The 20658-nt window shown below is 40.9% G+C and overlaps 2 protein-coding genes and 1 long non-coding RNA gene across 4 annotated transcripts in view; 1 reads left to right on the plus strand and 2 right to left on the minus strand.

The window, feature by feature from the left end:
- Nucleotides 1-20658, plus strand: part of nol6 (nucleolar protein 6 (RNA-associated)) — a 31764-nt gene that overhangs the window by 6148 nt on the left and 4958 nt on the right. The window contains exons 12-22 of the mRNA XM_010778661.1: nt 639-816; nt 1041-1163; nt 1560-1708; nt 5147-5222; nt 5843-5983; nt 6127-6244; nt 6498-6652; nt 6827-6990; nt 7261-7413; nt 7529-7626; nt 7748-7872. Coding sequence (XP_010776963.1) covers nt 639-816; nt 1041-1163; nt 1560-1708; nt 5147-5222; nt 5843-5983; nt 6127-6244; nt 6498-6652; nt 6827-6990; nt 7261-7413; nt 7529-7626; nt 7748-7872 — 1480 coding nt within the window. The remainder of the gene's footprint in view (nt 1-638; nt 817-1040; nt 1164-1559; nt 1709-5146; nt 5223-5842; nt 5984-6126; nt 6245-6497; nt 6653-6826; nt 6991-7260; nt 7414-7528; nt 7627-7747; nt 7873-20658) is intronic.
- LOC104951924 (zinc finger BED domain-containing protein 1-like) lies at nt 2614-5198 on the minus strand. Of its 2 annotated transcripts, XM_010778660.1 has the most exons (3): nt 5133-5198; nt 3360-4948; nt 2614-3209 (listed from the first exon to the last, which is right to left on the minus strand). In XM_010778660.1, the coding sequence occupies exons 2-3, from the start codon at nt 4920-4922 to the stop codon at nt 2658-2660; spliced, it is 2115 nt and encodes a 704-aa protein (XP_010776962.1). In that variant the 5' UTR covers nt 4923-4948; nt 5133-5198; the 3' UTR covers nt 2614-2657. The 2 variants fall into 2 exon arrangements, with proteins under 2 accessions (XP_010776962.1, XP_010776961.1); XM_010778659.1 differs by having other exon boundaries at nt 3360-5140.
- On the minus strand, nt 7910-9098 carry LOC104951923 (uncharacterized). The gene is made up of 3 exons (XR_799073.1): nt 8502-9098; nt 8300-8383; nt 7910-8172 (listed from the first exon to the last, which is right to left on the minus strand). It is a non-coding gene; the product is annotated as an uncharacterized lncRNA (long non-coding RNA).

Raw genomic sequence — 20658 nt, forward strand, 5'->3', positions numbered from 1 at the left:
CCGCCGCAACTCTATATCCACAAGTTAAAGGAAATACAACTAATGTGTTATATTAGCTGTACAACTTACCACATATGGTGCTCTTAGTTTCCATACCTCCTGTGTTTTACGAGCAACTTATCAAGTCTTGGCAAACGGCATAAAACACGATTGAACATGTATTAAACATATCTAAAACCATGCTCGTATCTACAACCTATAGAAATGCAAAACGACGTCAATTTAGACGTAATTCTGTCCTGCTTACCGCATAATTTATGAGAAAACATTTCATAACATTAACACAACATATTCGAGGCGGTTTTAAATAACATATCCNNNNCAATGTTTGAAAAATGAATTCTTCATATATGATAAATGAGAGGTAACATTTTATTTATGGTATTATTTCCACATATTACTCTCCATTCTTCCTTCTGCCAACGGTGTCGCAGTTTGTGTCTCCCGTATTTGTGCTTAGTGCGTACGCATGGGTTAGAGTTTGCGTGGAGGACCGCACGTTTTCCCGTCAAGTTAGTATTTTATAAATCGCAAACATTGCGTAGAAACTGCCGTACGCCATTTTTTGAGCGTATATCCCTTTATAAATGAGGCCCCTGGTCACATCATCTGTTTTGTGTTTTTCATCTGTTACTCAGGTTATGTGAGCTGGTAAAGCTTCAGTCCAGCTGTAAGAAACTGGACCTCCTCAGTGAGTTGATGGACCACAGTGGAAATTATGTCCACACTGCACTCCCCTTTATTCTGTCACTGCTGCAGCAAGGACTGGGCCAAAGGATCAGCCTCCTCACCCACTCCCTCTCTCCTGACCCTGAGGTGGGAAACATTTGAATTCAGGGTTTACCAATTTCTGGCTTTGGGAATTGATAAGATTTTATCAATAACAATTCCATTACAATTTTGTCTTATAGATCAGATTCTTATTCAGCAGTAATACTACTACTTTTAACACTATGTTTTTGACTCATAACTTGAGTTTGAACGTGCCTTACAATCATAAATCACTAAATGTGTTGAGCTTTGTTTTTGTTTTATTACAGTGGTCTGTGGAGAGTGAAGCCCCAAAACACAAAGCCCAACCTCCCCTCTGCTTCGGTTTGCTTTTAAAGCCAGAGCTGGCAGCCTCTGTCCTGGAGAGAGGCCCACCTGCAGACAGCCCTAAGGTAAGCCACCCGTCTGTTTTTTGTGCGTGGTTTATTTTCCTAGATATAAAAAATGCTACAAAAGAGCCCATCTATATTAGTGTCTACTCTGTGCTACATTGTACTTACCGTACAGTGTTTGATTACTGAAGGCCTTACGAAAGTTTTCACATATGCTAAATCAAGTATGTTTGCAAAAAAGATTATTCAGGAAAAAATGTTTTAGCATTCACAGAAACAACTCAATTACTTATATTTTTGTATGGCTAGAATATAAACTTATAAAAAAGCTTTTCTTATTGGGGGGAAAAAGAGAAAAACTTGTTCTTTCAAGTGGGTTGTCTCGTTTTAAAGTCGTTTTAGTTTGTGTTGCAAGGCGTATGTTATGGTTAACAATAATAGTGTTTCTTCTGCTAGTCGGCTGAGTTCCGCCAGCTGTGGGGTTCTCGCTCCGAGCTGCGTCGCTTCCAGGACGGTGCCATCACTGAGGCAGTGCTATGGGATGGAAAGAGCATGTGCCAGAAACGACTGGTCCCCAGACAGATCATTACACACCTGTTACAGCTGTATGTATTTTATTTTTGCTTTACATACTGAGAGACACAACAGACACATTTGTTCTGTTAATAATACAGTGATTAGTTTGGTCAGTGAGTTTCTAGCTGTATTGTAAATGCACATATTAAGAATGCTATCTTGGTACAAAGGAACAAACCAGTGCTTTTTTTTCCTTTATTTATTTTACAATTGAGGTTTATCAGAATCAGAATACCTTTATTCGTCCCACAGAGGGGACATTTACATTTGTTACAGCAGAAAAAAGAGCCAAAGACAGCTAAAGATGGTTGTGTTTACCATGATTTGAATGTAAGATTTAGATAGTTAGGTATTTGATTGCAGCTCAGCTCATTACAACTGTCGAGGGAAAAATATCTAACCATTTGTCGACTACACAAATTCATATGTTTAGCGTTGCTTGCACCTACAAATATAACACATCAACCGTGGAAAAGTACCTACCAGCTTCTTTTCCCATACTCTTGAAACATCTAATCAAAGGGTCAACCTAACACTGCCATACAGTAACTATTCTCTAACATGAATATAGGTTATTAGCTGAGTAACAAAAGCAGTCAGAAATGTAGCTCCTCTGTTTTCATTTAAACAGCTCCTTATATCTGTTAGCGCAGCTAGCTAGCACCAGATGCTAACAACAACAATACACGTAAGGTCTCTCGCTCGCGCCACACATACACACACCCTCCCGATGGCCAGTCGGCGCCTACCGGTGAGTGTGGAAGTGTGGTCTGCCACAAGCGTGCGGCAGGAGCGGGGCTCTCAAAATCAGCTTGTAGATGGTATTTTAAACTCGATGCGCTCTGAAACTACGGGGCGGCCGAGGACAAAAAAATACACATGCGTTAATCGCGTTAAAATAATTAGTGGCGTTATTTTTTTTTGTTGCGTTAACGCGTTATTAATGCGTTAACTTGACAGCCCTAGTTGTCATACAAGTTATGCGTTTCTGTTTACAAAGATCATCATGTCAACATGCTCTGGGGCCAGTCTTGTACGCATTTTTGCAAATGTTTGCCCAGACTCTGACAATAAAGACGGCAGTGATACCCCGGGTACACACAAATAGTGTCTCGCCAGAGTAGCCAGTTTGGGGAATCTTGGTCCATTTACCTTCCACCAGTCAAGAGGGTTTATGTCCAAAGAGGGCGCAATGTCTCTCAAATAGTAATCGACCTGAGCCTCAGAGTCTGTGGCATAGGAGGAACTGTAGTTGTCTCCTAGGAGCAACATCATGGTGTTTTTGGTGTCACTTCTCAGTTGGGAGGGCATAGCTGCCTCCTGGCTGATATCAGGTGTGACCAGGATCTCTTGGTGTTCATCCTTTAGGCCCACAGTAGGAGTCTTCACATCTAATTTTGCAACCAGTTCGTGCAGTTTCACCTTTGCCGACAGTCTTCCTGTTGGTGTCAGAAAGCTGAGATGTTTGTGACGAGGGTCCAGCATAGAGGCAATCAGAGCTGGTTTGGAGGCGAGGCCGTTCGAGTCAACCTGCGAACAATACAATTAAATTGATATAGTTATTTAAATGGAATGCAGATTGTTTATCATAATCAAATGTTGTTGTTAGTTAGCACTTGTTCTGCTAAAATGATTGCAAAATATATTTCAGTCAGTAAATTATGATTAGTTTATGCCTACCTCCATGTGATTTTGAAGTAACTTTTGAACCTTCAGCTTGAACTCGGAGACTTGTTCCACATCGTTTTCTTTTGGCACCAGATGGGTCTGAATAAGGCTGAATGTGATCGGGTAGATGTTTGAAATGGACACTTCTGTCTCAGCAGATATCACTGTTGTCGCCCATTTCAGAGTTGCAAGCACAGGTGTGAAATTCTCAATTATTTGCCAGCAGTCGTCTTCAATCTCAAGCATCTGGGCTTCCTGTCGGTTGGTGATTGTGCGATCGGAGAGCACCGCTTTAATTGGCCACCGTTGTTCCAGTAATCGCTCAAACATATCACAGATTGTGTCCCATCTAGCTTTGCTTGACTGGATAAGCTTGTGCTTTGGCAGACACATGTGAACTTGCTTTTGCTCCAAGGCTTCACATGCCTGCAAGTTGTGATTGAAGTGTTTGACTAGTTTCCCTGCGGCAACGATGATGCGGACCAAATCCTCACTCAGCCCAACACTGACTGCCAGCTGCAATATAGTAGCAAAGCAAGTGGCATAGTCCCAGGTGACAGGGGGACACTCATGGGCTGACAGAATGCCTTGTGTGTCGTTATGAACACATGCAGTCACTTTCCCATCAATACCCCAGGTTTCCACAGTGTTAAAAAGCCTTTCTGTGACACTGTCTGTAGAAGTGTGGCTGTCGGGTGATAGCTTGTGTGTCTGCAGCACAACTGACCTGCCCTGCCAGTCTTCTGTTATGAATGAACAGGAAACTGTAACATATCTCTGAAATGGGAGGGCTGTCCAGAAGTCAGCAGTGAGAGCCACTTTCTCCACTTTACCAAGCTGCACTAGAAGCTCCTCTGCTTTCTCCTGGAAATGTCCTTCTATAAGGCGTATAATATCTTCAGCAGATGGCATTTTATAAGTATGCACAGTGTATGCGAGTAGCTCACGGAAACCATCACCTCTAAGCAGGCTGATGGGAAGCATGTCCTTCTCAATCATTCTGGAGATGAGCTCAGTCACCTCTGTGTGGGCTGCGACCGACACACCATCATTGGGCATAGAAGAAGAAGAAGAAGAAGAAGATGATGGACCTTTATTAATCCCCCGAGGGGGAGATTCAGTGCCTTGGTGGTTGTTTTTGATGTGGTACATCATGTTGGTGGTGCTGCTCCTGTACTTAAGCTTTGTGTCGCACATTGTACAGTGAACCTCGTCGTCCACTCTTACGAAAATGTCCCACACAGAGCTCCTCTTCGGGCGCCTCTTCACTCCGCAGTCACGCTCAGTGGGGTTTGCATTCATGATATTTATATTGGGGGACATAATAGCAACCTGCATTATTTCCGAATTAGCGGTACTCTCCTCCTCGAGGCTCTGAACACGGCATATGACCGGTTTCTCGTCTTCGTCCAGCGGTGCGGTGGACGCATGGTGCCTGCTCATGTGGCTCATCATGGTGGTGGTGGCTCCTCCGCAGTACTTCAATGTAGCGTCACATTTCATGCAGCGGACAATCTTCCCCTCTTGTTCAAAGCAGTCCCACACAGAGCTCCGTCTCCTGCTCACTCGCTTCATTGTTTATTCAGTCAGAGGACTAATGTCTGAAAATTAGGTTAGCAAGCTAGCGTTAGCAAATTGTACGCCAACTCGCAAAATCGGTCTTTTGGCTAATAAAAAAACAACATGCGACCAGTTTCACTTCGGCATTGCCCTAACAGATGTACAGTGAGGCGAATGTGTGTTTGAATTTATTGCAACCTCGTTTTTATAAAGAAAATAATATACCTATTATCCACCAGGCATGCAGATATCCCCGAAAGTGCTATACGGTATGTGGGTGCGCTGTTGGATGACGTCATCAAAACAGGAAGTGAGGTAATCATCTTCTTTTCTTTAATGGCGAATCGCTTCCACTTGGAGCATATATCGCCACCTACTGTTGATTTATTTAATGTTCATACTAAATCCTTGTCCTCAGACCAGTGTTTTGAGTAACTTGAAGATCAGCTTGTTTACTTAATTTCTTGATTTACTTTCGTAAATTGCCTTGAAATCCATGTCCTTGATGTTAAAAGGTAATGCCAAATCGTTTAGGCTTAGACAAAAAATACAAATATAAAACGTTTGTGTTATTCATTCAAAACATGCAGAATCAAGTTTTTCACTTGTTGTGCTATGTTTATCCAAAAAGAAGATCCTGCATCTTTTTTAAATGCTATTTGTATTTAATTAAGTATTGTTAATTACATTTAGTAGTTTTTGTTCTTGTTGGAACAGACATTTAATTAATGGTGTATTACATGTGAATTTTTGAGTTTCTTGCTTACTTATTTAAATGGTCTAGTAGTCCACCAGATGGGAGAAGTTGTTGCTGTTTCATCTTATAGTATTAATCATGTGTGTGTATGTGTGTGTGTGTGTATATATATATATATATATATATCTATCAAGGAATATATATATATCAAGTTACTGATGTGTATTGTATTCTGCAGGTGCCTAGTACTGGAGAAGAGGAGAGTTTACTGGTTGTTCAGTCCTATGATGACCTGAGTAGAAAACTGTGGAGGCTGGAAGGTCTGCCTCTCTCCATCACAGCAGTGCAAGGAGCCCACCCTGCACTCAGATACACACAGGTAAAGCTCTTGTTCTTGACATCATACTGCTTTTATTACTGTAGAAGTAGTGAAAGTTAAGTTATTTCTCCTAATTTGAATTAATATTATAAATTGTGACTTTGACGTTAGGACCGCTCCAACATTTCGTTTCTGCCTTGCAGGTCTTTCCTCCTGTGCCACTCAATATGGACTATTCCTTCTTTGAAAGAGAAAAGACTTCCAGATCATTGGTGCCAAAAGTAGGCAAACCCTGCCCTGCTTACATCACCCCTATCACAGGTATACGCCTACCACTACTAGCAAATACTTAGGAGTTTTAACTCTTGTTTAATCAGTTTAAAACTACATCTAACTTTTTTTTTTTCTTTTTTTTTTTTTTTCATGTATTGTATTCATTTCTGTAATTTACCTGCTAAGTGACAACCCATGTATTCAAAGTAGGAATACCCATAGGTCCTTAACCACAGATATTAAGCTATTGGAACTCATGTTGATATGCAAACTAATATCATTGGTAACCCTGCTTTTGCAGTGATCTGTCACATGGAGGGGAGTGGAAAGTGGCCACATGACCGCTTAGCCATTCGCCACATCCGCACCGCCTTCCACATCCGCATGGGAGAGTTACTCAAGAAGCACCATAATTATACATGCAAGCCCTGCCCTACACACCTAGATGTCTTGAAGGTATATTTTTTAGTTTGTGTACAGGTTGCGCACTTATCTGTAATTTGACTGTGGTTTTTGTTTTGAGGAATCTAATTATACGTTTGTGTTATGTCTAGGAAAGTTGTTGTCATAGAACTTTTTTATGTATTCATTTATTTATGCTAGCTAATTCAAATATTTTTGTGCATCCAGGATGGCTTGGTGTTCCGCATCCAGGTTGCCTACCATCGGGAGCCTCAAGTGCTGAGGGAGAGTGTGAATGCCGAGGGGCTGCTGGTTGTTAGGGACAACGAGGAGGCTCAGGCTCTGGAGATGGCCACAAATCACAAGCCGATACTCACCAGCACATTGCATGGGTAAAACTAAAACAGTAACACAAAGCAATATCTGTGTGTTTGTTTTGGAAAGCAGGGTTGTTGTGCTCTTACAGGTTACCACACTATTTTCAACCTTACATGTTGCTGATATAATACATGATACATTTTTATTGGTTCTAAATGTTCACTTTATTCAACCTTTGGTCAACATATTTTTGTCTCTTTCCTGTTTTATTTAGCTTGCTCTGCACGCACAATTATCACATTTTGTTTTGCTCCATCTTATACATATCATCTTGGTCTCGTTAGTCTCCAGCAGGAGCACCCGTGTTTCGGGGCAGTGTGTCGCTTGGCCAAGCGTTGGCTGGGGGCTCAACTCTTCAGTGAAGACATCACAGAGGACACAGCAGACCTGCTGGTGGCGTCCCTCTTCCTGCAGCCCGCACCCTTTACTCCTCCTGGGTAACTACCAGTTCTACTTTTTAATAAATTCTCAAAGTCATTAGTGGACACATTGTTTTGTCACTTCTCTTTGTTCGTTCAGTAGGTCATGTCAATATATTTCTGTCTCCCTCAGTTCTCCTCAGGTTGGCTTCCTTCGTTTCCTTCATCTGCTCGCCTCCTTTGACTGGAGGAACAACCCGCTGATAGTCAACCTCAACAACCAGCTTGCAGGCAAGCTCTCACACCCCCTTTCCCTCGGTGTCACGCAAACAAATACACCTCTGACCTCTTTTTATATACACACTGAAAGAACGCAATGTTAAATTGTTGTACACCTCTCTGTCACGTGCAGTCTCCGACTACACAGAGATCAAGAATGACTTCATGGCCTCCAGGGAGTCTCTGCCTGTCATGTTTATAGCTACGCCTAAAGAGACGAAACAATCCATGTGGACCAAGAAAGGACCCACTGTACAGGTCAGTGGAACAAAATACAAGCACTCAACTCACTCAACCCGCTCAACAACACATTTAATAGAATAGGACTACTGAATTTGAAAAATGCTTATTGCAGAAGAAAAGATCAAATCAAATACTAATATGCAATCAAATAGATCACAAGTTTATAGATTTTTACCCTGTTTGTTTTATGTTGTAACACACAGAGAATCACAAACAACGGTGTAGAAAAGAGTTGCATGTTCTCGGCAGATAGCAGTCACATAGTTTCCCGATCCTTGAGCCTTTTCTGAGTGCACACTGGTCTCCTGGATCACACTGAAAATATATAACACCAAAATAAATTGTTTAACTGAAAGGTAATAAACACTTTTTAAACGGACTGAATAGGTTGATTTAAGTGATTTAGATCATTGCAAATGGACTGATTTGTTACATTACATACCACAGACAGATAGCCATGCTTTTTTCTTAGAGCTGGAAACTGATTGTTCTGTAGTCTTTCCAAAACTCCATGTAAATCAATGATCTGAAAAGGCAGAAATGTTATGAATTTGAGAATATCAGCAGAACATCAAATAAGAAACAACATTTTGAAGAATTTTGACTAGCACTTGTGCTTTGGGAGACTATCAGGTGTAGCTCACCAGTTGCCTTTCATTGCTGTCCTCTGTCGTAGTGAAATAAGTGAAGCGTTTGGTTTTGTATCCCCCTGTTTGGCTGTAGAAGAGTCCAGTGGCACACAGTACTGAACAGAAAAGGGGAACACGGCAGCTTCCCATCGTGCGTAGTTGACCCAGATAAACTTCCTGTGCTATAGCACATCACTCCCTCTGCAAGCCCAACATTAACACTGAGCCTCCCCCAGCATCCTCCTTTATACCGGTGGCGGAGAACAGGAACTTTGTGCTCTGTGACGTCCTGACAGAGACGTCATTATTTACTCCTCACAATGCACAGGATCATTTCAATTTTACTTTATTTGGTGGCACAGGGTGCATAAATCAGCTATTGTTGAATAAGCAAGAGACCTTCAAGGACTGGCACACATTTAAATCGTTTTAAAACAAATACCTGTGTCGAGTGAATGATCCTGGCTCAGTGTGTTATTATTGTTGTCTCAATACCTCTGAATGGCCACTAGGGAGCAGGAGGTGATGGTAAACATAACGGCCCAATTCCAAACCACACCCTAGCCACTCCCCTTGTCTGTAGTCACACTTGCAGCTTAATGAGGCTCCCTTCTTCCAGGTGGAGGGTGTAAATACAGCGGCAAGCTTTGGGATGAACTCCCCTCTCTCCAGCTGAAACAGGAAATGCCATAATACGCAACAACGGTTTCAAATCAGCATCTCTTGGATTAAAAATAACAAAAATAAAACTCTAAAAATCTTTTATGGCATATCGTTTTGTAAACATATTTTTGTCTTAAAATCTGATAAGCCGCTTAGTTTTATCAAAAGTCAGTGTAAATATACACAACCTTTACCGTTTTTTAGACTAGACATGAGTAACTTATTCTAAGTTTAAACAAATACGAGGTAACCATGAAGTTGTTAACATCTGTATGAAGATATGAAATAGCTCTTGTTGTGCAGTCTATCAATGAATGTTTCCACGGAACTGTTTGTAAACACAAACAGCGTTGAGTCCGGTCAGATAATGCAGCAGCGGCCTGTACTACGAAGCCGGATTTTTGCTTAGCGAGCTAACTTCAGGGAAAACTCTGGGTTGCCGGTCCTACGACGCTGGTTCACTTCTTACCGGGCTAGATCTCCATGGTAACTTATGCTGAACAGCTAACCTGCTCCGGAGCAGGTTAAGTTCCAGGATAAGAGATCAACTCAGTGAAAGCACCGCCTGCGTCAGCAGGCGGTGCTTTCACTGAGTTGATCTCTTATCCTGGAACTTAACCTGCTCCGGAGCAGGTTAGCTGTTCAGCATAAGTTACCATGGAGATCTAGCCCGNGAAAGAAATTTGGGGAAGCTGGGTTAATCGGAACATGAGAGTACACAGGTATAGACAGAGAGAAGGAAGAAGTAAGATGAAATACTAAAATACTTTAAAGACAGAATTTGGTCCGTACTGAACAATGTCAGAAGAAAAAGGTGAATGTATTTAGAATATATATTTGTTATTATTTAAAGGGAGTAGGCCTAAACCACGCCACGATTCCACTTGTCATTTCTAAATGTAAAGTATTAAAGTTAAGCTTCCTTTCTATAACTTTCTGGAAATGACGGGTTACATCATGGCATTTGATCCTATTAGTTTGTCCCAGTGTTTATCATCAGCAGGACTGATAACTGCATCAAGAGCCCAGAGTCACACAGGAAGCAGTTCAGCCTTCAAAATAAGAGCGTTGGGTCAAATATTTACTTGTGTGCATTGTATGCAGAGTATTAACTGTCTAAAGAACAAATAAGGCAACGACATGGCTTGAAGAAATTAAACATTGCTTTATGTTCATAATTTTGCGTTGCTTATTCTTTAATCAAGCACAAACGAGGCAAACTGTTTGTTCTTGTGAGGAACACAGGGGAGGTATAACATTCTTTCTTCATTAAATCAACGTTTTCTTTTGATACATTCCTAGGCTGTATGGCAGAATAAAATAACCTACTATTTATTCCCATGGGGGAATAAGGGCATTGCTGATGACAATATTTTTTAGCATAAAAGACCAACGGTCTTGGTAGCAAACAAAAACTATTAAAACACAGTTAAAATCAGTAAATTGGCGTTTAAAATAACTGCAACACGTAGGCTAGGATAGCTCGAGAAGCTGACATAGGGGAATGTTTGATATAGATGTTTGGAAGAGAGGAGGCATATACAGACTGTATATAACAACAAAGAGTATACATTAAAACAGTATTTTAATTTGATTTATGGTATAAAAAAAAAAAAAACAGAAGCCCTGGCATGACTAATGATGTGTTCGGCAAAAAGTCGTGTTAAAATGATGAAATGTGTAAATATTTCATGAAGCACAGGACAGTCTCTACGTTTGAAGTGACTCTTTTTGGCTGTGGTTACATGATCGCTGGTTGAATAAAAAAAAAGTAAAGTAATACAAAAACTAATAATGGTACATCTTCTGAATTTATCAACTGCATTTTGATAATTAAGGAGAGAAAGAAAGGATATTTGCATAAAACATTGATCTACAACGTGTTTATTGTCTTCTTCGTATCCTACTTCGTAGGCTACATAGAAAATAGTTTTATTGTGAAATCGGAAGTCATATTTGCCTTGACGTTAGCTTGACTAACGTTTGTTAAGCCGCTCACGGTGAGGTCAGAAGCAGCCGGATCCCGTTCATCAACAGAGGACCGACCGGAGGCACAACGCGCGAGCTCCTTCCATTTTAAACACCGACATCGTTCGTTGGCGCTCGCGCTGTTGTTAGCACACGCGCAGACAACATGATGCTTTCCCCTTGGGACCGCTGGTTCTCCACCAGCTGCTGCCTCTGCTGCCATGTCCGCACTGGAACCATCATCCTGGGGGTCTGGTACATGGTGAGTCCCTCAGCTGTCACTTCTCCTGGAGCCCTGCAGAGACAGAGCAGGGAAAGTAGGAGCAGGAGCACATCAGACAGCCTTCATACCGTGTGCTGCATTTTATGATTATTATGAGGGAATTTAAGAAAGATTCAAACCTATATTATTAGTGTATTTTAGGAAAATTAATAAATTGTACTGCTTTTTTGCCCACTGCAAACTTTAAAGCATACCATTTTATTTTACTGTTAGCTAAGCTATTTGACTTATAGAGGCCTTTATTTGATGGTTCTTTATCTCTAAATGGGCATTATTCAGTGGGTTATTCATTGGTTTATGTTCCTCTCACATCAATGATGTATACACAATTTACCTAATTGAGACGACGAATATTTATAATTAGAAAAACTCATACTGTGGATATTTCAAAACATGAAAATATATGTGCAATCTTTTTTATATTCAATTCTCACTTGTGGCTATCTTCCTCTGTTTAACTGAATGACCAGGAGACTGTTAGCTAAACCAAACACCACTTGTGGAAAAATCCTCTCTCCGCCCCCTATGAATAAATTAGAAGTTGGCCTCTTCAGGTAGTAGATTTTGTGTGACCCCTATCGACGGCTGAGAATTTTCCATCACATTAATCTGATCAATGGGGATGTATGAGTCATCTGCATAATGAACTGCGTCGGCCAGACCAAAACCAATGTATGTGCCTGGACTTAGAGCTTGACTTTATGTCATTTAACATGGCTACACTATCTCCACTAAGGATTTTGTTTTGTTTCCCTGCAGCTCATGAAAATGTTTATATTTGTACATTTCATGAGCACTTTCAGCTCCTCCATTTTGCATTCTTTCTGTATTTCCCTCCATTTGTTGACTTTTTATTCACCACTATGTCTTCTGTCCCTATAAGCTCATCAATGCCGTGGTGTTGCTCATCCTGCTCACAGCGCTCAGTGATCCTGAGCAGTACCACCTGACCAGTGCTGAGTTGGCTAATGACCTGGATGTCATGGATGATGCCAGTAAGTATCCCATAAAGCCAGTCTTTGCTTTACAGTGAATGTTTAATCTCACAATACCACCATCAACTGAATACTATCGTTGTATTCCAATATCTTAACATTTATGTTTCATAAAATCTCAGATAAAGTGTGTTTGCATTCTGTAAGAAAACTCCACTGACCTCTACAGCGTTTCTATCCTACCTGAAGCTTAATCTCCTATAATTGAGCGTGACAGATGACTTAATCTCTGCCTGCGGGGGAAAACCCCAATAGAGTTGTCAACTGACTAATAGAATGATTTATTGTGTGATTAAAGTGACCTCGCACATTAGCCTAGAAGATGGTCGGTCACCTAAAGCCACAGACACGCCTAATGTCCATGTTTGGCGAGCGTTTGGAAAGCCTTCTTAACAGCAGGTGTAAGTGGAACAGTCTGACAGACAGCAGCGTGATGGGTTGATTGTTGTCACCGCTCCAAGGGATTAGGAGTCCTGTGGTCCTGTCCAAATATTCAGATTTGACAAACGTCAAGCTGTAGTGTGTCACGATCACAGGTACAGATCAGAACCCAATAGCACGACTCAGATACAACCAGTGTTTAGCAATGTTCAGTTTATTCAGGTCAGGGACAGGCAGGGTCAAAACCAGGAAATCCGTCAGACAGGCAACCAAAACCAGACAGGGAGCAGGCAGGAACTCGAGATCCGTAAACAGGCAGGCAGGGATCAAAAACCGGGCAGGACAAAAATCTAGGCTAGAGAGTAACACTCACTGGAGAGCTTGGTGGAAACGACAAGACAATCTGGCAAAGGACAAGTGATAGTGAGGTGGTATAAATACTGTGGAGTGATGAGGGAATGAGTAACAGGTGAGGGGAAGGGCTGGGGAGACCAGGTGAGGGAAGTGAGCTGATTACAAGGGCCTGGAGGAAGGCAGGATCTGAAATGACAGGAGAGTTTAGATGAGCCACCAAACAAACAATAATAGAAGTGTCTAACTTGTGACAGTTCTAGTCACTTTGCTCAGCACTACTGCTTGTTACAACTTGTATTTGCTATACTCGCCATAAACCGTTAGCTCAGGTTAATCTCGCCCCTGCCCCCGCCTCCGACATAAGCGTGACGTATGCGGTTCTTTCTTTTAAACCGAAAAAATGTCGGTGCTTGGTAAGCACCGATTTTCGGCGGAAAAGAGCCGGCTCCGCAAGGAAAAAAACGGTAATTATCAGGCTCTAGCTCCGAACCGGCCCTGGAACCGCGTTGGTGTGACAGGGACATATGAGGGTGGGTTTGCCACAAATCATATTTTCTGCCATATTACGAAATTCAACGGAATATACCCCTTGAATTTTTGTCGAGGGTCCCTTTGCGATGCTTACTTTCGAGTAAACTTACAAAATAAGGTTTTCAACAAAGCTCACTAATATGGTCTTTATTGATGCATAAAGCTGAAAGTCAGTTCAGTTAGCAGAAAAAGAAACAGCAGAGCTCCAGTGTTAGACGTGATGCTGCAGAGTTACAGCAGACATCAGTGTGGCTCCTGTGAAAGCGCTCAGTGTTAACATCCCCCACAGGGAGAGTTTAATCACCGCGGTAACCTGAGAGGCTGCTTCCCCATCCAGCCATGATGACATCACTTTTCATAAACCTGTGGAGTTCGGGGTTCTGCCTTGAACGTACAGAGAGAAGTGGTTTGGCGAAAGTTTACTTTACAAATCGGATATTTAAAGCAGAAAAGTCTGAAACATGTCTTTAGGAATATAAAAATAAAACACCCAAAAGAAACCGAAGGCAGCATTAGCTGTCTTTTGAAGGTAACAGCGGACAAAAAACTCAAAAAACTCCCAAAACTAATCATGTTATAGCAAGTCTTTTTTATTTAAATACCTCACTGCTGATGCATTTTCATATAAAAGCACGAGGGCTCTTCGTGCCAAAAAGCCTGGTTTCTGCAGTGAAGCTAATCTCTCGAACAGATTCCAAAGCAGCTTAAATTAGGAAATTGGCTCCTTCCTTACATCGATAAACATCAGACTACTGCTTGTTTAGAAAAATAAGAGAGAGCATGTTGCTTTCAGTCAGGTTCAGACGGGTCACACATATTTCTGATGTAAAATCATCACCTCAGGAGAGGAGGATGTTGCAACATGTTCATCTATTCTCATAATCTAACCACTGAATTATAATAGATGAAAAAAACAAGTAAGGGACTGTTTGAAAATGATGAGTGGGCAGAATTGAGGGAGCTCTGTGTACTTTTTGTTCTCGAAAGGGCAGTCTGACATTTAGGCGAGCATGGGAAGATGTTTATTTTTAGTTCAAATTTATATTTTAGCATAATGTATTTAATAACAATTTTAAATCCAAGGGTCTGAAAATGTATTGACTGTTTGTTATGAAGCTCCAGCTACAAACATTTTCAATATTATAGCATTGGCGATCTATACTATGTACATTGTTGGAAATGAATACTTTATTAACATATTAAGGTTGAAGTTGGAATGCATACACGTCAGCTCTCCACGGCGCTCTGACACACCTGGAAGAACCAAACAGTTACAGTATGTGAGGCTGCTGTTTGTGGATTTCAGCTCCGCATTCAACACTGTTATCCCCCAAGACTGGTCAGCAAACTGGACAGCCTTGGCCTTGGTTCTTCGCTGTGCTCATGGGTCATGGACTTTCTTTCAGATCGACCACAACAAGTCAGAATCGGTAAGCACACATCATCCACCTCATCCTAAACAAAGGAACCCCACAAGGCTGTGTGCTTAGCCCTATGCTCTTCACACTTTTCACCCATGACTGCAGCCCCATCAAACCTCCAACACCATAATTACATTTGCAGATGACTCCACAGGAGTCAGGCTTATTACAGATAATGAGTAGATGGCCTCCAGCGGGGTTGGCAACCCGTTTAAATTGGAAACCCCTTTACATTATTTAATAAGAATTATTGTTGCATTTATGTCCTCATCATTTCAATGTTGCACACACAATGGCCAAGTACTTGAATTAACTTTATAATAATAATAATAAATAAATTAAGCGGAGTAAAATTGCAGCATCTGCCTAAAAAATTGTGTGAAGTATAAAGTAGCATAATATAAAAAAACCCAAGGAAAGTACAAGTACCTCATTTGTTTACTTAAGTAGCCTACAGCACTTGAGCCAATGTACTTACATTACACCACTGTTCAAAACAATATTTGATCCATTAAATGCAGAGGAATTAAGCTGCTTCCAACTTTTAAAGTGCTTTCCACTTTGGATAATACATCAGTTTTAGTCCACTTAATGAACAACAGGTCTTAAACTCAGTGCAACACAATGTCACAAGAGTTAGGGTCAGTATGTGAAAACACTTCATGTTGTTAGAAGCGGGAGTCATGGTCCAGGCTATCGTGCTGCACAAAGACATCTTGACTCACCTCGAAGTGGTTCACTGCGGCAGAACTACAGCGGACTGCGGTCCGGTTATGCTCCATGGAGAAGAGGAGGCAAATCCGCTGCTCTGTTAACGGTCTGTTTTCAGCTGACAACGGGAAACACCACTGTCCCAGCCGCTCTGTTATGGTTCACCGCCGGACACACCGACACCGGGATGGGTCTCAGCGTTTGGTGGAGAAAGACGAGCGAGCGAGCGAGCGAGAGAGCAGAGCCGCGGTAATCTGACGCCTCCTCCTGATTGGCTGTGGAGGTGATGACGATTCTCACCTTGACTTTGCATTTTACCATGACATGTTGATTTTTTATTTTACTTTTTTCGTATGTGTACCTATTTACCCCTGATGTTTTTCGCGTCGAAGTAAATAATAAATACGTGTTCTTATATAAATGGGGGAAACAGGCAGAGGGAAAGTAATACAGAAGTAAATACAGTAAAATATTTTTTTACAAAAGGTAATTTTCATTTACATCTTATGTAATCAATTATTATGAATGCCTACATGTATGTTTAATATGACCTAAGGTTTATTTTCAAGTAATTAATTTGTATTATTGGCAGCTGTTCTTCAAACTTAAGAAAATTATCTCGCTCTGTAGAAGTCTCTCTTGGTTCTGGAGAGTTTCCAGAGGGTTTATCAGAGCAGAAAGAAGTGAGCAGTGTCAGTGAACCAAAACACAAATATGGCAGGAAACCAACATACATAACTAAACAATGTTACAATTAAAAAAAATGAAAATGCTGAGTTAGCGATAATAATAATTGAGTTAATCATTAAGGGAGATTTCACCAAACACCCAGCAGTGGGTAGTGGTTTAAATTAGCTTAACATTACCATTAATGCATCGATAATAATAATTAAAAAAATAACACATACGGTATTAAAAATTGACTTTAGAGACAAGTTCAGCTTAAAATGATGATTTGTGCATTTACTGTGAAAAAAATTGTGTTTTTCATTAAACCCTCGAAAGAAGTGAAGACAAGTATGCTGTGAACAGTATGTCTCTCACTTTATTGTTCTGATAGGTTGCTGTGAAACAGGAAGGCAATCAGAAGTCATCAGTGTATGTAAATCAGTTTATTGCAAGAAGACCACTGGGAACATCTTTCTCTCTCCTCTCTGCCCAGAGGTCCTCATCAACAACAAAAAGGATTTACATACCGTTGAAGACATGAGCATACAACGGCATTAATTAGCCGAACTGTTGCAGGCCTACATTCTAAATACAGTATATATGTGGAATATAACTGTTCATCAGAAGTTATTTCAACATCTGTGTTTCTAATAGCATATCCCTCTGATATGTACAATACTTTTTTCATCTTGAAATGCATTTAAATTACACACAAAATAATCGGAATCATGGAAGAGGCATGCAAACCCACCAGTATTTATCTCTACCTGAAAATATACCAAAGCCACTTCCCGTATAATAATCTGTGAATATTAAACACGACTCTACAACGCTCTCTTGTGGCCGCAGAAGGACACTTTTAATTAACCCTATGAGCTTTACAATTCTTCAGCTAAAAACTAAGATCAAATAAAAATATCTTCCACATTTGTAATTTTGAACACATGCTGAAACAGAGTGGCAATACTGCTGACACAGGTGTTTTTTTTGGCTCAAAGACAAGCAGGAGAATAGCAACAAGTTAGCTTTGAAGCCTCCAAGATACAAGTGATGGAACAAGAGTTAAAGCACTGTGTTTTAAGAAACGTTATGTTGTGAAAGTTCAAAGAACGGACTTCCTTATCGGAAAGTCAATCTCCCACAACCATCACTCATCATTTATTCGACGTTAAAGACTCTCGTGCATCATCGTCGAAAAAACCACCTAGTTTGTGCCAATATATAAATGTTGCAATATCTTTTCAAACTATACAAAACTTATAAATTATCTATTCTTAAATATAAACAACATCAAACCAGTTTCCAATACTCAGATTATATATTAGGTATACAGTACACTGTACAGTATTCAAAGAGTCCCGTTAAAATACACTGTATACGATCCAAAGGGCGGGAACTGGCGGTAAGACATGATCTTTGAATAAATTAATTCATAAATAAATCATGATTATGTCTTCCCGGCAACAGTGATGTCCTTGGGTCCTCTCGAGACTTAAACACACACACATGCACACACACGCAACCTGACTCTTAAGTACTCCTACTATTCTAAAAATACTTTTGGCTTTAAGAAGTAAACTCAACTCAAAATTTAATTCTTAAATATGTACAATAGAGGGAGCTCTAAAGTCAGTAGTTATATGTTAGAGTGCCTGTAGACGCTTTGCAATGAGAGAACAATCAATAAAGTGACAGTGCTGGATGCCAGTGAAAGGCAGATCCCTTCCCTATGTGGGTTTTACCAAAGGAAAATAAAGCCTATGTGTAGTAGTGGATAAGCCTGTAGAATATGTGGAAAGTGTTAAATATGTGGTTTCCTAAAGTCGACTTGGGGCTCGTACAGCATGCTGTGTCCGCAGGTACTTTGCATCCAGACATGGTAAAGCATTTGGAGAGTATTTATGAAATCACTGGATTGTACAGCTTGGCAAGACTGATCCAGTTGTGCATAAGAGAATCCCATATATCAGTTAATATTATATAATCTTCAAATATATATACAGCCTGTTTTTTACTTAAAAATACCTTAATTGTGTGCTTTTATTCCAAACTTGTACAAAGAGTAACAAACAATCCAGCTAAAAATGGCTCCGCAGGATTTCCCTTTTTCCTCCGTCAGTTACAGTAGCAGCTCCTGCAGCATCAGTCCTGTCGGTGTTCACACACTCCAGCCAACCTCCCGGTGCTGGCACTCTCTTCACGCCTCCGTCGGGTCCAAAAAAAGTTCTCTGTCTTCTCTAAGAGCTCTAATTTCTGTCTAAAAGTAAAAGGTTTCAGGGTGCAGAGAATCTGGAAGCCATGTGAGGTTTCCTCCATGGACATGAGGAACAAGAAGACAGGAAGAGGGAGAAGGGGGTCAGTGGATGTCTCGACACATGGGCAGGTTGACGAAGACGAAGACGTTGAACTCGATGAGGATGGAGATGCAGAGAAAGATGGCGTACAAGATGATGCAGGCCAAGCCCAGTCGCCAGTCCAGAGTCCATTTGTTCAAATGGACACCGAGAACCTGTAAATAGGGACGAATCAGTAAGAGGGACGAAATGATGACTAGCACACCACTATTCGAAACACTTAGAGATTATAAACACTGTTTGTAAGCAATTCTTGTTTGAATGATATGATTCTAGGGTGTAGGGACCATAGAGCGTATACTGTATATGGCCCAATCCCAAACCGCCCCCTACACCCTACCCCTACACACTACCCCTCCGTTTGCGCGTTCGCGCGGAGGGTCCGCCACATTAAGTGCTGTTCCAAACCAACGAGTGTGGAGGGGGAGTGGGTTATGAAGCCCTCAAACAGCGAGTCTGCATCGGTGCTGACTTCACCTGCTGCTCCACCTGACAGGACTCAACGCTGTGTGTGTCCGTCAGGAAACAAGCTGTTTACAAATAGTTCCTTCTTCATGCAGATGTTAATAACTTCATGGTTACCTCCTATTTGTTAAACTTTTTAGGATCCATTAACTCATGTCTAGTTCTAGAAACTGGTTAAAAAGTTGTGTATATTTACACAGACTTTTGCTAAAACTATGCGGTTATAAACCATCAGATTTTTAAAACAAAAAATGTTTACAAAACAATATTATGCCATAAAAGATTTTTAGAGTTTTACTTTAGTTATTTTTAATCCAAGACAGATGCTGATTGAGACCGTTGTTTACGTATTATGGCATTTCCTGTTTCTGCGAGCGAGCGAGGGGGAGTTTTGTCCCAAAGGCTTGCGCTGGTATTTACACCTATTGATTTACCACCCTCCATCTGACAGGAGGGAGGACCTCTTTAAGCTGCGGAGTGATTGACTTACAGACAGAGTTCACTCCACTCACGGGAGGGCTGAGGTGTGTGGTTTGGAATTGGGGCCTAAGAATTTCATGCAGTCATTGTGACATTACCCATTTGGTTTTGTGAGAGTGTCTTTTGAAGCCTTGAGTTTGACAATGTGGGCTGCCGGCTTCCTTGTATTTATGCTAGGTGTCTTCATGCCTCTTGAAGATGTTACAATTAACTTAGGGGATGTATAAATCAATTATGAAATGGTCAAATAATAAAAACTCCTGGACAAATTCTGTCTAGTATATATTTAGAACACTTATTAATAATTATTTAAATGACTGGTATAATAGCTGAAGCATAGATGAATAGGTATAAAAGGAAACTACAGCATGGTCACTGACTTAAAGAGCATTTTGCAGGTTTTTTATTTTTTCTACATTTGATGCCTTAAACTTGCTTGAAATTACACTTAAAAAGTGATGCAGGATTGATAGTTTTACGAGACATAAAGGGCAGGAATTCAGAGGGAAAGGACAATTTGAGCTCTTGCTCTTAAAAACGGCTTTTTTTTAAGGTCATACGTCAAACGCGTCATATTACATCACGCGCAGGGGACACATCTCCGCTCTCTGACCGCGGGGGTATAGTAGAGTTGCGTTGAGTGAGCGGTCGTGTTTTAAGCGAGCTGGGTATTTTTCGGGTAGTTTTTACATGCATTTCACCATTTGTTATCATGGTGCAGATATTGTTGGTTTGTGCAGGTTGACAAATACCAGGAGATGTAGGACATCGAGTCCACAGTAACAAAGGACGGAGCTAGCGTTCGTTCCTGGGTCGTTGTGCATCCACACTCCCTGGCAGCACATACTCTCCACAGCTTTATCAGGAAAACCGTCATTACTATCTATCTCCCCCCCC

The sequence above is a fragment of the Notothenia coriiceps genome, unplaced genomic scaffold (assembly GCF_000735185.1).
Source record: "Notothenia coriiceps isolate Sejong01 unplaced genomic scaffold, NC01 NC01_scaffold00019353, whole genome shotgun sequence".
Lineage (NCBI taxonomy): Eukaryota > Metazoa > Chordata > Actinopteri > Perciformes > Nototheniidae > Notothenia > Notothenia coriiceps.